General features: G+C 37.6%; 1 protein-coding gene across 1 annotated transcript in view; it reads left to right on the top strand.

The window, feature by feature from the left end:
- ST8SIA1 (ST8 alpha-N-acetyl-neuraminide alpha-2,8-sialyltransferase 1) overlaps positions 1-15,434 on the top strand; it is a 135,215-nt gene that overhangs the window by 79,827 nt on the left and 39,954 nt on the right. The window contains exons 3-4 of the mRNA XM_037144803.2: positions 231-340; positions 6,959-7,051. Coding sequence (XP_037000698.1) covers positions 231-340; positions 6,959-7,051 — 203 coding nt within the window. The remainder of the gene's footprint in view (positions 1-230; positions 341-6,958; positions 7,052-15,434) is intronic.

Raw genomic sequence — 15,434 nt, 5'->3', positions numbered from 1 at the left:
AAAAAAAGTGTCTATTTAAATACACTTTAAGGAGTTAGTTTTTTTTTTAAGTTCAAAGGAATAGGATAGTTTTTTTCCTTACAAACTTCTTGCATCTTTCTTTCTACATGTTCTCTTCACTCTGCCCAGTCTTTGGTCAAATTCCTCCAAAGGATTGGCTGTAAACAATGATTTTTGTGAGCGGTTGTGTGTTCTCTGCAGTGAAAACCCGCCTTGTTTTCTGTTGCTAGGCAACCCCATTCCAGCTGCCCTTGAAGAAATGTGCGGTGGTGGGAAATGGTGGGATTCTGAAGAAGAGTGGCTGTGGCCGTCAAATAGATGAAGCAAATTTTGTCATGCGGTAAGAGACAGCACCCACAGCGTGGCCTCTGCCTTTCCCCCTCCCCCCCCCCCACCAGCCCTGGGGCCTTTAGAAACTAGTCACCTGTGGTTAATCAGTTGTAGCTGCTCTTAAGCTTCCCTTCAAGTTCATATACAAGGCAGTTCAGGAGAAGGGCCAGGGGAGCAAGGGGACCTGCCCCAAGAAAAGTAGGAAGCAGAGAAAGGTTCAGAGGTTATGGACAGACCCCCCCCCCGCCCCCACCAAAGTGGAAGTACACAGATTTTATTTTAGATTACACAGTTGAGCAATTAAAACTTTAAACATTTTTCTGAAGACTTTCTATGAATAGACACTTTGATTTATTCATTTCATTTTATACCACTTTTTCTTTTTCTCAAAAGCATTTTTAGGTAGCAGGTAGGATCTGAAGAGGGATTTGGTCTGTGCCTGATGAGGGAAGCCGGAAGCAGGGGAGGGAATAAATTTTGAGCAGGGAGTGAGCTTGGAATAAAGCACTGAGCAGAGAGGGGATGTGTGCACCACTTCCAGCAGAAAGCAGGAGGCTTCTGCAGCTGCATGTAAAGGAATTGCTGCGACTCCTCCAACCAAGGGTCGAGGCCATCAGACTGGTGGCACTGACCTGTCCCTATTATGCAGTTTTTGACCAGAAGTAAGGATAGCATATGATTGGATTGATACAAGTTGGGGATTGAGTGAATGAAAGGAAAGAAGGACAAGGAGTGACAGCATGTAGGGTCCTGGCTGGACAGTGTGTTCAGTGACACCTTGAAGTCTGGCTGGCTAGGAAGTGGGCTTTAGAGGCATGAAGGAGAGAGGAAGGGAGGAGCCACACAGGGCAGATGCTGGCGTCCTCCAGATCCTGCCAAGGGTGCGCGGTGAGGATGAGAGGGAGGTGGGATGTAAGAGTTGGAGAATGGCCTGCTGGAGCAGTAATTTTGGAGCTTACCTTCTCTGGGGACACTCAGACATGTTCTGGAAAAGGAAGATATTTGTCACTGAAAATAATGAAGGAAATCAGAGGCCGGAAACCTCATTAAAGGAGGGATGAGGGCTTGGTTTTTGTCTTCATTTTTAAGGATAATAGTGAAAGTCTGAATGGTCTACTATTACAATAGTCTACCTTTTGGTAAGCTACATAAGAGACGGTAAACCAGCTGTGAGCTCTGAGGTAAGCAGATAAGGGGAAACTACAAACCATTTGAGAGTGTTTCAGGGGAAGGCACATACATGGGGGAGGACCAGGTTTCCTCTCAGAGAGTTGGGCTTCTTTTTGTAAAGATCTTACTTATTTTTAGAGAGAAGGAAAGAGAAGGAGAAAAAGAGGTAGAGAAACACTGATGTGAGAGAGAAACATCCATCAGTGGCCTCTCACCTGTGCCCCAGTTGAGGATTGAACCCCAAACCCAGGCATATGCCCTGCCCCAGAATCAAACCCACAACCTTTTTCTTTACAGGACAATGCTTAACCAAGTGAATTACACCAATCAGGGCAAGAGTTGGGTTTCTCGAGATATTTCTAATCTCACTGGTGAAGCCTGCAGCAGAATGGGGGGATCTTTTTACATGAGGAGATGTCCTGCCATAGTTTTTCCAGTGTAGGACAGCATTTTCCTCTCCATTGCAGCCATTATTATTATTGGCAGTATATGCAAACAATAGAAAAATGGAGAAGATAAAAATATAATTTTGTTTATTCAAGTCAATATAACTTCTACTTATTGAGTACCTACACTGTATTAGGCCTTAGCCAGACCTGGAAATGGCGTGGAGAACAATTCTGTCACGGGCTCAAAGTCCGGAGGTGTGGTAGTGCTGTGATGGTGTAATTCAGAGACAGACTGTAGCAGGAGTGGGGAGCATAGCTGGGCCTTTCTGAGGAAAAGTAGTGTCTGGGACCAGCTATTCCACCCTGGGCACAGGAACAGCCTTTTGCAAGGCTTTAATGTGGGAGAGACACCAAGGGCCGACACAGTATTGTGAGTCATAGGAATGGTGCGAGGTGGGACTGGAGACGTATGTAAGCTATAGGAGCAGAAACAGTCTCCTGGAGAGGACAGACAGAAGAACAGAGACCCTGGGGCAAATTCAGGTGCTCACTCCAATATGTTGGCATTAGGCAGAGGCTAGGAAGCCAGCAAAGAAAGAGGGTGGGAGGGCAGGCCCTGGCCACAAGCCCGCTCTGTAATCCACAGCAAGTCATTTTACCTCTGCTGGGGCTCAGCTTTCTAAGGGACTTGAGGAGATGGGAGCAGACAATTCTTCAAGCCTTTCCACTGTAGAAACTCTGATTCTATCTGGGATTGTATGAATACTATGTCATTGTAACACAGTTAATGTAGTCTAGTTTAAACTTTCAAATGGCTCTTGATTATAAATTCATTTGCTCTTTCCAAAAGTTATGTAAGGAAAAAGGATTGGATATTCTGCTCATAGATTCAGGGACATTAAGTGACTTCAAGAGGTCTCAATGCAATGCAGAAGGAGGCAGTACAATAAATGTCTTTTTACATTGGGTTGGCTAAAATGTTCATTTGTTTTTTTCTGTAAGATGGTTCTAGCAATGCTTAATTGTCTTTAACTTCATTCAAAATAATGAAGTTATTGTGACAGCTTTCATATCAATGTGTATTTAAAAAATCAAAATTGGTGAATTTTTGTGTAGCCATTTTAAGATTGAAGATAGAAGAAAATATGCAACATTTTCAGCATATTATGCTTTATTATTTTTTCTGAAATGCAGAATAAGATTTGCACAGTGTATGGAGAAGATGCTGTGACTGATCGAACATGTCAGAAGTGGCTTGTGAAGTTTTGTGCTGGAGGTCTCTTACTGGATGATGCTCCATGCTTGTGTAGACCAGCTGAAGTTGATAGTGATCAAATCTAGGCATTGAGAACAATCAACATTATACCACGTGGGAGATAACTGACATACTAAAAATATCCCAGTCAATAAAGTTATTGGTGAAAGTGAAAAATGTCATTTATTTTATGGAAAACAACATACGGACTTTTGGCCAACTCAGTATTATTGCTGAGTGCATGTGTGTGTGTCACTACATTTAGGAAGATGGATATTTTAAAGGTAAAATGTGGAAGACTAGGCCTAAGCATCTTAGGAGCTTATCTTGTGGGCCATATTTGTTGTAAACACAGCAGACTCAGTTTGAGTTGTATCCAGTCTGGTGTTGATATATTCAAGTTCAGAGTCAAGGAGCCCCTGTGATTAGAGTGCCAGCACAGTGGTAAGTATGAAGTTCAGAGACAGCTGAGGGCACTGAGGATTGGAAAGAGTTCGCAGAAGACAGCATCACAACTAGAGCTATGTGTGCCTGTGATTTCATTTCAAGGCTGATGCTATTTGCATGACCCATTTGAATTTTTAAAAAGCCTCATTTATGGTTTACAATATGGAAGTAATTAAATGTTGTTACATTGTTTAAAAATTATTTTTAAATGGACCATCTATGGATCTATTTATAAATGGCTGCTTAATACACATTTTGGGGGACCCTTAGAAAATTGAGACAGTAACATACCTTCAAAATTCATCATTTCATGAATGAACATGACTAGAAACACACTGTGTGTCTGGCTCTAGGCTATAGGGTGTGAGGACAGCTGCAGTCCCAGCCAGAGGCTTGTCTCCGCTCAGCGATGTACCATAGTGGTGCTCAAAACGCCTTTTGGGACAAGAGTGTAACAATGCCATAATTGTCTTTGCTTATACATTTTCTTTTTTTTTAATTTAAAAACTTCTCTTTATTTTTTAAAGTTATTTTTATTGAGGTATAATTAACATATTAGTTTTAGGTATATAACCTAATGCTTCAATATTTGTATATATTACAAAATGATCATCACAGTAAGTCTAGTTAAACATTCATTACCTCATTTTTTCCACCACTCCCACCCACTCCAGCCATCCCCACCTCCCACTCTTGATCCTACCCACCTTTATGCAGATTCAAATACATCTTCTAATGCTAAAAATCAGTTTGCGATTTTTCAAAGTAAATGCTTGCTCTATAACTAATACCAAAGCTTTAAAAATAATATTGCAGAATAAAATTTATCTAGAAGGTCTGTCTGCAAGAGAGAGATAAGAGTGAGTGCTTCTTAGAGAGGAATTGGGTGTCTCGGGAATACGAATTAGAGCAACATCATTTTGGTGCCTTTGAATTATGCCAAAGTATACGTTTTGCATAGTTAAGTAAACATAAAACTTAAAAAGTAACTTTATGCTTTTTTTTCTATTTAAAGATTCCTCTCCATCAAGCCTATTCTCCACCATTCCCACACCCTGGTTCAAAGAATATTTCATTTTTGATCACTTCTGTGATTAATCTCTTAGAATCATGAGCACAGCTACTAAGACATTGTAACCACTGATGTCTGTTAACTGTGCCAACAAGCAGCAATGCAAAATGTGAAGCACTTTCATGCAATTATGCCTTATTAGAAACCATTTGACTGTATTAAATATGCCTTTATGTAAATCTGTGTAATTATCAATTTAGGAGTTGAGGAGCTAAAATTATAGTGTGCTTTTTCTAAGAAAAGAGTTACAGGGGTGTGTTACAGACATTTGTACTTGAAGAGAAAGTTTACCCAGGGAATTTAGAGCAGATATTCACACCGAAATATAATTTCATTATTTTACAGAAAAGCATTTGTAAAATATTGTCTTTCTTGTTTTAAGGATTTCCCTCTGCTGTAGGATTTGGCAGTCAATGTCTGCAAGTTTTTCTTGAGCTTTTACTCTGTGGTGGGAGGTGTAAGGAACCTAGATACGTGAACCATGGTTCCACCTACAAGGAACACAGAGAAAAACAAAGCATTTTCTTCATTTAATAATGGCAGAGCAGGTAGCCAGCATTCCTTAGCAACATTCGGAGTTTGTAGTTTTAACATAAACAGGTTGATTCTCAAATGTCATGAAGGACCACAAAGATCAGAGCTGCTTCAGAGGCAAATCTCCAAACTTTAGGATGAGTTTGATCCTGGAAGTTATCTGCATGTTTGCAAAGATCAGTGAAGTCACAAGACCTCAGTCAGCACCCTGGCCTGCCGGCTGAGCCTGGTTGTTAATGCCTAAGCTCACTCCCTCCTAAGAGTCCTCAGAAGCCCCATGGGGTATGGTGTGCCCACTAGCGGGAGATTCCTCAAGAGTAGGCTGTGCGATTTGGCTTCCCCTGGGCTCCCCACCATGCCTATTGTGTTTATTGTCTAACCACACAGCAAAATTCACTGACTCGCTGACTCTCTGTGGGTAGCTGCCAGAAGAACCAGTATCTCATTACCAAAGAGCAGATGAAAAGAAGATTCCAAATCCTCTGGGACAGGTTTCCACCTAGGATGCCCTGAGGCGGTAGGAGTCACAGGGTGAGTGAGAGACAGCAGCAGGGAACTGGAGCTGATCAGCTGAGCGGGTGCCCAGGCAATTGTATCTCGGGAAAAATGTGCAGGAAAAAATGTATTCGTTGGAGAACTGCAGAGATGTTAACATTTGTAAGATCTCTTTACTTACAAATAAACAGTGCTTTAGGTTGTTGAAGTAATAAAAAGTGAGCAATGTGACCTGATTTAGTAGAAGTCAGGTGGAGAGGAGAAATTAGGACACAGAAATAAAATAAAAACTAATGGAAACTATAGAAACATTTGAGGTTGTCATACAGAATAGATGCATAATTACATTTATATGCTACTTCTGGTATGTGACATTCTTGAGCTTTTACTATGTGTAAGACATCAAAGTAGGGACTGTTTACACATTTCTTCCTTTAATCTTCACAACCTTATTAGAAAGGCAAAGTCATTATCTTCATTTTGTGTAATAGGGAAACTGAGACCAGACAGATTAATTAACTTGTCTGATTTCCCACTGGCAGACAAGCCATGAGATTTGGATTTGCAGTTGCCATTTTTCCCATTGTAAACATTCATAAGACGTTGTGACCAAGGAAAGCAACCGAGGAGAGAGTGGTGTGTGTGTGTGTGTGTGTGTGTATGTGAGAGAGAGAGAGAGAGAGGGGGGGAGAGGCAGCTATTTCTCTCACCAGGAAAGCATCACCTACACTCTTTCCTTTGGCTGGACCAGGATGGTGGAGAATCATTGCATTGCTCCAGATGACATAACATCATGACTTCAGCAGTAATCAACCCATACACCAGTCTTGTCCACAAAAGTGGGACACGCATTGATTTAGTACATTATACTGGTACATTCAAGGCAGAGTTTGTTCTGAATGTACTATTATAGTTCAGAACTTGGGAAAAGAAGGAAAAACACAAACAAACACAATTCCCCTCTGTCGCCTGAGGTGGGTAGGTCTGCAGGGAGCAGTGCAGGTCCTTTGTCCCCCAGTGTACCACACCCTCCTGAGCTCTAATTTCAAGTCGCATACTTCCTGTCCTCCCACCTCAAAAATATTCTGAATGGAGTAAATTCGTTCTAAATACACCTTTTTCCTTTCATAGACCATTTCCTTCTCTGGCTGATGTTTGCTTTTATTTGTGAATTGTGCTAGTCTTAGAAAAATTCTCATTGGTTATGATTGCTGATGATTTGAAAGTAGGAAAATCATTCTCAAATGCTGGTTCTTGTTTCTCTAGATGCAATCTTCCTCCCTTGTCAAGTGAATACACTAAAGATGTTGGGTCCAAAAGTCATCTCGTGACAGCTAACCCCAGCATAATTCGGCAAAGGTAAGCATTTGTGACCTCTATTGGTGAGGAGCTAAAGAGGAAGCTTTGTGAAGTATGTAGCATCATAAAGGCAGTGAGCATTACTCAGTTTGGGAAACAAAGAAGAAAACCATCTGGATAGGCAGGAAGGATGAAGAAGGAAATTGTAAATAAACTAGGCAGCATTGTGGAAATCCAAACACTATTTTGCACTTCAGCTGGGATTCTGTTTCTTGCCTTCAGAGATGGTAGAAATAACGTGTGGATCCATTGTTTTGCTCAAAGAAGCAACACAATATCCTGCTCACTCAATACTACTACTTTCCAGTTTGTTGGTTTCAGTGCAACTCATTGATTGACATTGATTGTTAAACTGAGTTAATATCAGATTTATTAAGAATAAGAACAAAGAAATGACAAATCTGCATATGCATGCGTGAAAATAACAGTATTGTCAGAATGTTGTTAGTATGATGATATTATATTACATTATATCCAATCATATTTAGGAAAGCAGATGGAAAATTCTTGCTCTAGTACTGATTCCATAAATGTTGGCAGCTGCTGTGGGAGCTTCTGCAGGTCAGTCTCTAGTTGATGAAGTTCATCAGTCAGCTGTGGAGAATGAGTCAGTCTCTGCAAAGATGATTCAGACGTTGCCTTCAGACTCTCTTGAGTAGCTAGCAAGTAAGAGTGAATACAAATACACCCTTCCAAAATGTTCCATTTACATTCTCTTTAGTCATGGATAAGACTGGCTGTTTCCTAATCCTGAAAACATTATGTACTATTAATCTTTTAAATTTGTGTTAGTTTGTTGGGTGAAAAATTGCACAGTATTTACTTCTGTATTTTTTTCTGAATACCAGAAGGGTTGAGTGGGTATTGACTACTTGTGCTTCTGTGAATTGCCTGTTTATATTTCTTGTTCATTTTATGCTTTAAAATGTTTTCCTGTTGATTTCTGGAACTGTTTATATTATAGATATTGTCTTTGTTATATATGTAACAAATATTTTCTTCTAGTCTCACATGTTTTTTAACTTATGTATTATGAAAATTTAACATTGTTGATGCAGTGAAATTTGTTTCATTTTTCTTTATGGCTTCTTTTTATTAAAAAATCTTTTTCTGGACAATCTTATTCACATCCCCTTCAATGAGAAAAAAATTATACTATATTATCTATATTATACTATATTATCTTATTATACTATATTATCTAGTACCTTTATAGTTTCATTTTTATATTTAAGAAATTTAGTCCATGTGTATGTTTTTATCTTTATAACAATAATTTTATTGTTTTCAACAAAAACATATGTTCATTATTGAATTTAAAATGAGAGAGAAAAGTACAAAGAAGGTAAACAAAAATATTACCCCAAACCTCACTATTTGAAAATAATGGTAATTAACAATAGGTAAACTTTTCCCAGGTATTTCATATGTTCTCAGAACTTTGAAGCTATTGTTTCACTATCTTCTTAGATTCCAGTGTTGCCAATTAGAAGTCTAAAATGAATCTGTTTATTTTTTGTTTGAGGGGAAACCTTTCCTCTCCCCACTGTTACCTTTTAAAGCTTTCTTTTTTGTTATTTAAATTCAGATAGTTTACCAACATATTATCTTAGAAAGAGTCCTTTTAAAATTAATGTTGCTTAGCACAGTAATGAGAGGTTCTTTCACTTGGAAGACTCGAGGGCTTAGTGGTGAGGATTCTGTACTCTAACGCAGGAAGACTTGGGTTTTACTCCCTGCTATCCCACTTATGAGCTGCATGAACTTGGCTAAGTTACTTAACACTGTCTCCTTCAGTTTCTTCACCTGTAAAGCAGGATAATAATATGTTTATTATAGGGAGTTACACTACATATGTATGTAGGTGCGGATATATGTATGTGTGTATATATCTCCATATATCAAAATTATACATAGTGCTTAGCATAGTGCCTGGTGTACTGTAAGCACCAGATAAGTGTTAGCTATCATTATTATTATTATTTTTTATCTCTGAACACTCTCTCCCTTATGTGTGCTACATGCCTTTGAGTCAGCTTCGACTCCTGGCGACCTTATGAATGAGTGATATCCACAAGGTCTTGTCCTCAACAGCCCTGCTCAGCTCCTATAGATTCATAATTGGTCTTCCTCTTGTCATCCTGCCTTGTATTTTTCCTGACATTGTTTTCTTTTCTTAAGAAATCTGCCCCCTCATGATGTCCCTGCAGTAGGACAGATTTGACAGTCTCTCTCTTATATGTCTGATTATTTCCTCTTAGTCACTGAAGTTGCTCTTTCTTTCTAGTCTTCGTATTATATGGATATTAGAACTTCTAGATTGATTATCCAAGGCTTCTAACTCTTATAGTTATGTGTGTGTATGGTATGTTTTATATTCCAAAAATAACCCCTTTCAACTCCCTAAATCATATTCCAGCTGTGTCCATTCTGCTATATAGAATACCATTTTCATTTTTTAAAATCATGCTTTCATTTTCTGTGAGTCTAATTATTTCATTTTAAAGCTCCATATTTTTTTGTGGATGTGATGTCCTCTTAAGTTTTACCAAGAGTATTAATGGACTTAAAAGTTTTGTAGTTTTGCTTATTTCTGTGTTCCTTTTTTATTTCCTTTATTTTTTAATTTAATGCTACATATATTATTTGACTTTTTTAAATTTGAATTTTAGTTTTCTGTTCATTTTTGTATGATGTCCATTTGCCATCAGTGAATATATGTATATTACTTTCAAAATAAATACTTCACTTTTAAAATGTCACTGAAAACCGAAAATGCCATTCAAATTTGTGAGTAAATAAATTAAATGGATGACCAAAGATTAGATCGATGCTTAATTTGTAGGGTGGCTTGTTTTAGATGTAGCTAATGTAGAATGAGAAAACAAAACATCATTCTGTATAGTTTAACTATTAACTCTCACTCAGTTCTTGTATGTATGTATTTATTTATTTATTTGCTATTTTATGGGAGTCCAATTAGGGAGATGGCAGAAAAATCACCAATGATGATGGTGTCTCTTTTAATTTAATTAAGTGGTTTGGTGTTCTGGGAACCCTAAGAATGTGCAATTTTTAAATTTGAGGTGTGTTTTTCTCAGGTTAAAGGGAATGAACAAAAGGGCAAGGAAACTTACAGAAATGTTTTTGATTATTAAAAGTGTTTTGTTGTTAAATAATTACAGATACACAGGAAGTTACCACACACACACGGAAAAAAAACATAAAAAGAGGCTATGTACTCTTTATCCAGTTTCACCCAATGAAGACATATTGTATAACAGTAGTATAATACTTTAACTATTATTTTAACTTGGGAATAACTGTTAAGAAGGAGTAAAAGTTCTTGTACAGAAAAATGAGACATTCAAGGGCAAAATATTTTCTTTTCCCACCTGAACATGTGGAGTTGTTGGTAAGATTTTAAAAGGACGGTGAAAATATTTAGAGTAAGATTTCATGCAAGATGAGATAGAGGTTGTAATTGTATTTTTGAGGAAAATTACAAAAACTACAGGAGAAAGGAAAGGGTAAAAAATTAAATACTTAAGAGGAAAAGTAAACCTGTTGGTTAAGACTTACATTCAACATAAACAGTTAATACAAGATATGCAAGAATCATTTGATTAATATTGGTCAACATTTAGTCAACATGTCTACATGCCAGGTTATGTGCTATTTACATACATTGCCACATTTAACCCTCAAAACATTTGTAATAGGTAGACTTTTAATGTGTGTATTTACAGAAAAGGGAAATGTGATGTGGGAAGGTAGTCACCTGCTCATACTCTCAGCTGCTGGTAATCACTCCGGGACTCCACCGAGACGAGGCTCAGTCTAAAGTCCATGCTCTTAGTCAGCAACCACCACACTGGGTGATCTTTCCTGGTGACCCACGTATTGTACAAGGAGACCATGGAGTTTTCAGAAGGGATAAGTTATTTTGGGAAAGTGAAAGAAAAAATTTTTTTACTTAAAAAATGTATTCAATGTAGTAAGGTTTTTGGATTCAAAACCAAAATGTACATAGCCATTCCATTTTGTGAAATAAGGAAATAACATACCATTTACAACAGCATCAAGTAATGTGATGTAGTTAACAACTGAACAAAAAGCAAGCCCTCTATAGAAAAATTAGGGAATTTTATTGAGACAGTTCAGACAACCCTACTAAATTTACTGATGTACCATGTCCTGACCAAGAGACCTGGGATTGTAAAGGCATCAGTTCTTCCAAAATTGATCTATAGGAAATTCCAGTAAAAACCCCAATAGTGATATATGTGTATAACTTGACGAGTGGATTCTAAAATTTATGTAGAAATGCAGAGCCAAGATATCAAAGAAACTCTTTTGAATAAAAAATGGTTGGAGGAGATGCTTTACCAGATATTATAATACTTATATATAGTTATTATAATTAAGACAATGTGGTATTGGTACAGGGGTAAACAAACTGACCAGTTAAACAGAATAGGGCCCCACAATCAGATCTATATACGTAGAGACTCTTAACATATGACAGAGGTAATATTGCAAATCAGTGAGAAAAGGGCAAACTTTAAATAATGATGTTGAGGCAGGTAGGTATCTATACGGGAAAAAATGAAATTACACCTCCACCTTGTACCTTATACCAAACATTGCTTCCAGAGAGTTAAGACCTAAATTTGAAAAGCAAATCAAGAAATATTATAGAAAATAGCACAGGCCTTGTGATTTGTTAAATAACACCAATCGAAAGGGAAAAGGCTGATAAGTTTGATCTATTAAAATTAGGAACTTGTATTCATAAAAAGACATGCTAAAAGTAGAGGGAATACAAGCACATTGTAAAAAGAAGACAACTAACAAAGGCTGCATTCAGAATATGTGAATAGCTCTTTCATATTTAATTTAGAAGGAAATTAATATGAAAAACAAATTCCACTAGGAAAAATAAGTCAGAATTGAAGCAGACTTCAAAGCACAAGTCCAAATAGCCAGTAAATGAATGAATAGACACTGTACCTCATTAGCAAGAAAAAGAAGTTATTTCAGAAGGAAAATCTGAGATGCAAAGAAATCAGTTAGAATATCAAACAAAGCTAAAACAAACCTCATCTGTATAAAATAATAATTACACATATCTTTACATATAACTTGTGGTATCAAAATAAAAGGCACAACTTAAAGGAAAATAATATCATATATGGGGAGATTAGAGTTGGGGTGTTTTTGAAGCTCTTGTTTTGGTTATTTATCGGTCAATAACAAATCACTCTTTTGGGCTTAAACAATAATAATTATTTTGGTGTCTTTCACAGTTTCTGTGGGTCAGGAATTCGGGAAGGTCTAGGTTGAGCAAATCTGGCTCGTAATCTCTCACCCAGTTGAAATGGTGCATGGTTGGAACAGCTGGGGCTGGCTGGGCATCTCTTTCTCCATGTGGTCTCTCCTTGTGGGCTAGTTTGGGCTCCTTCCCAGCATACTAGCCTCTGCAGTTGAACTGTTTACATAGTAGCTGGCTTCCCCCAAAGCTTGTGTACAAAAAGAACAAAGCAGAAATGCATGACATTAGTTCCTTAGCATTATTTCCATCATATTCTATTGGAGGAAGCAATCATGAAGGCCCATCCAGAATCAAGAGGGAAGAGTCCTAGCATATGAGGAGGGACCTAAAAACACCCAGAATTTATTTTCTAAAGATTGTGTATTTATTCTTAAATGTTTAAACTTCAGTCACCTTCACAGTTCTCTCCATTTGATACGGTACATTTAACTTTTTTCCCACTGCTCAAAACAGGTTTTGAACTCACCGATTTTGATGCCTTTTAGGGCTTCTGACATTTTTTGTTTCACCTCTTCCACATTGGCAGAATGTTTCTTGAATTTTGATGACTTTTTTCATCCAGGGAAACAAAAAAGGTTGCTCGGGACAAGATCTGATGATTAGGGAGGATGGGGCATGGGGTTCCTGCTGTTTTTTGGTTAAAAAAACTGATGAGCACTCAACAGAATGGAGGCAGGTGAACTCATAAATCACCTACCGTGCAATGGGCAGAAGTGTTAAAAGTCATCAAAATTCACTGAAGCCTCTCACAGCCTCTCACAACAACACCAGCTGGTACACTGATACAGATGGGTTCCTAGACTACTCACCTAGCATGGGAGGCCTAGGCGAGTATTCTGTGTTAGTATACTACAACGGCCTGCCCTTCAGAAGATATTTCTGGTTTGGGGGTGTCCCCCTCCTATATCCATCTCTTGTCAGGAGAATTATCAAAGTGACATTGATAGAAGAGTATGATGGGAGATGTAATTGTGGTCATCTTTGGAAAATCTGATCTGCCATAGTCTACCCTTAGGCCAGACAGTTCCTATCTGTTACACCTTCAGCCCCTTCTTGAAGAACCCCCAAGACCTACCTCATGAGAGTATCAACTAAAAAGTCCCAGGATCTCCAAATAGTTGAGAAAAGAACAATAACAATAGCAAAAACACAGAAAAGAATAACCTAAAAACAAAAATACAACAGAGGGGATCCAAAAAACTAAAATAGATGTTCTCAAACACATAAGTTGATTTATTGAAAAGTTGATAGTGGCCAGAGGTGAGGGAGGAGGGAAGAGGGGAATAAGGGTGGAGAGAAGAGGAAGGAACTAGTCCAAAGACACATGTGAATGACTCGTGGACATAGAGTGGGGATTGACTGTGGGAGAGAGGGGCAGACTGGGCAGAGGAGAGCAAAGGGGGAAAAACTGGGACAACGATAATAGAGTAACAATGAAAAAATTAAAAATGAAAAATAGAAATGACCTAAATTATACTTTTTATTATTTGTCAACAAATCCATCCTAAAAACAAATAAAAAACCCCTAGTGTATACAAATATATATATATCATGTATATCATTGTATAATTTGAAAATAATGAAACTCTTTAAACATATGGAAACATATCAGTGGTTTTGTAGCTTATGTAATATATATAATGATGGAATAATATGCAATGACATTTTGAGATAATGTTAATGAATAATTTTAATCAATGGTAAATTGCTCAAATTATATAATATGTAGTGAAAATAAATGTAAATATGTATGCTTTAACTATATAAAATTATATGCATAGAAAATAAGAAAAAAATCAATATTTTCCAAATTTGCTGCAAAATTGTATAATAGAAAAAAAATCACTTAAGAAGCAAGCCCTGCTATTTTACATTTTCTTCTAATGAAAGTTCACTTTGACAATACAGCAGTCTTGTGAGATCGAGGTGCAGACAATGTGAATGAAGTCCTGCTTTTGTTTCCCTGTGTGTTTCCCTGCCCTTCCAGATCTAAGTGAAATTAGCTTGGACCCCGAATTGTATGTATTGAATTTGGAAAGTTAAGATGTTCTCTGCATCTTTCTATAACATTGTCCTGGGAGCAGAGGAAATGAGCATGAATGATGCCAAGAATCCAACATCTGACACAGAGGAGTTATTACATCAATGTTCATTTCTTTCCTTTCTCATTCTTTCCCTCTGTGACCTTCTAATCTTCAACATTACATAGCAGATCAGATCAAATGCTTCTCTAAGGCTGTAATGAGTACATAGATATTGGAATAGACTAAATTTTCATGGTACTTTCATGCAGGTGTATTGTGAATGGGTTGTACCCAATGAGAAAACATTAGGGGTGTGGACTCAGCGAGGGTACCAGGTTAAGAATCTTTACAAAGGATTTATATTGACTTTCAACATACTGAGACCCCCGGACCAATCGCTGTACCCACTTTCTCTGACCCACCACTCCACTGCCTTCTTTTTTTAATGTTTATTTTGATGGTGTATTATTCTTGACCAGCAGAATATCAGTGAGTTTTAATTTTAGTGGAAGGAAAAATGAGAAAATATTTCTGGAAGCCAGTAGGACAGCATTGGCTGTGTGGTCTAAGATAAGTTATTTAACTACTCTTTGCATGTAACAGGGTAGGGAAAAAATGTTAGCAACTGGCAGCAGAATTCTGTTTAGAGAGTGTGCTGTTTGTATATGGAACTATTTCTTGCTAACTTCCAGGGCTCAGGGAGAGACTGAAGGGCCTGATGTTGTTCCAAAATTGGATCTGGGTAATAGCAGAGGGTAGAACTGTTGGGATGAGCCCAAGAGAGGAGGTAAGAAAGCAAGAAGGGCCAGAAAAGGGAGAAGCAATGAAGGACCAGAAAAGAAATCTCTGGGAACCTTAGACAAGTCGATTGGAAAAGAACTGCGATGTCTAAAATCAATTGTAAACTATTTTTTACAAACTATGTGTTCTGATGAAACACATAGTTTCACATAGTGAAATTATTATTTCCCCTTGATATAGGTCTCATTTTTCTTGCTCTTCAAATTCTAATATATCTGTGCAT

The sequence above is a fragment of the Artibeus jamaicensis genome, unplaced genomic scaffold (genome assembly GCF_021234435.1).
Source record: "Artibeus jamaicensis isolate MK-2021 breed Jamaican fruit bat unplaced genomic scaffold, CSHL_Jam_final contig_233, whole genome shotgun sequence".
Lineage (NCBI taxonomy): Eukaryota > Metazoa > Chordata > Mammalia > Chiroptera > Phyllostomidae > Artibeus > Artibeus jamaicensis.
Note: the sequence above shows the minus strand (reverse complement) of the source record. Positions and strands in the feature narration are given on the sequence as shown.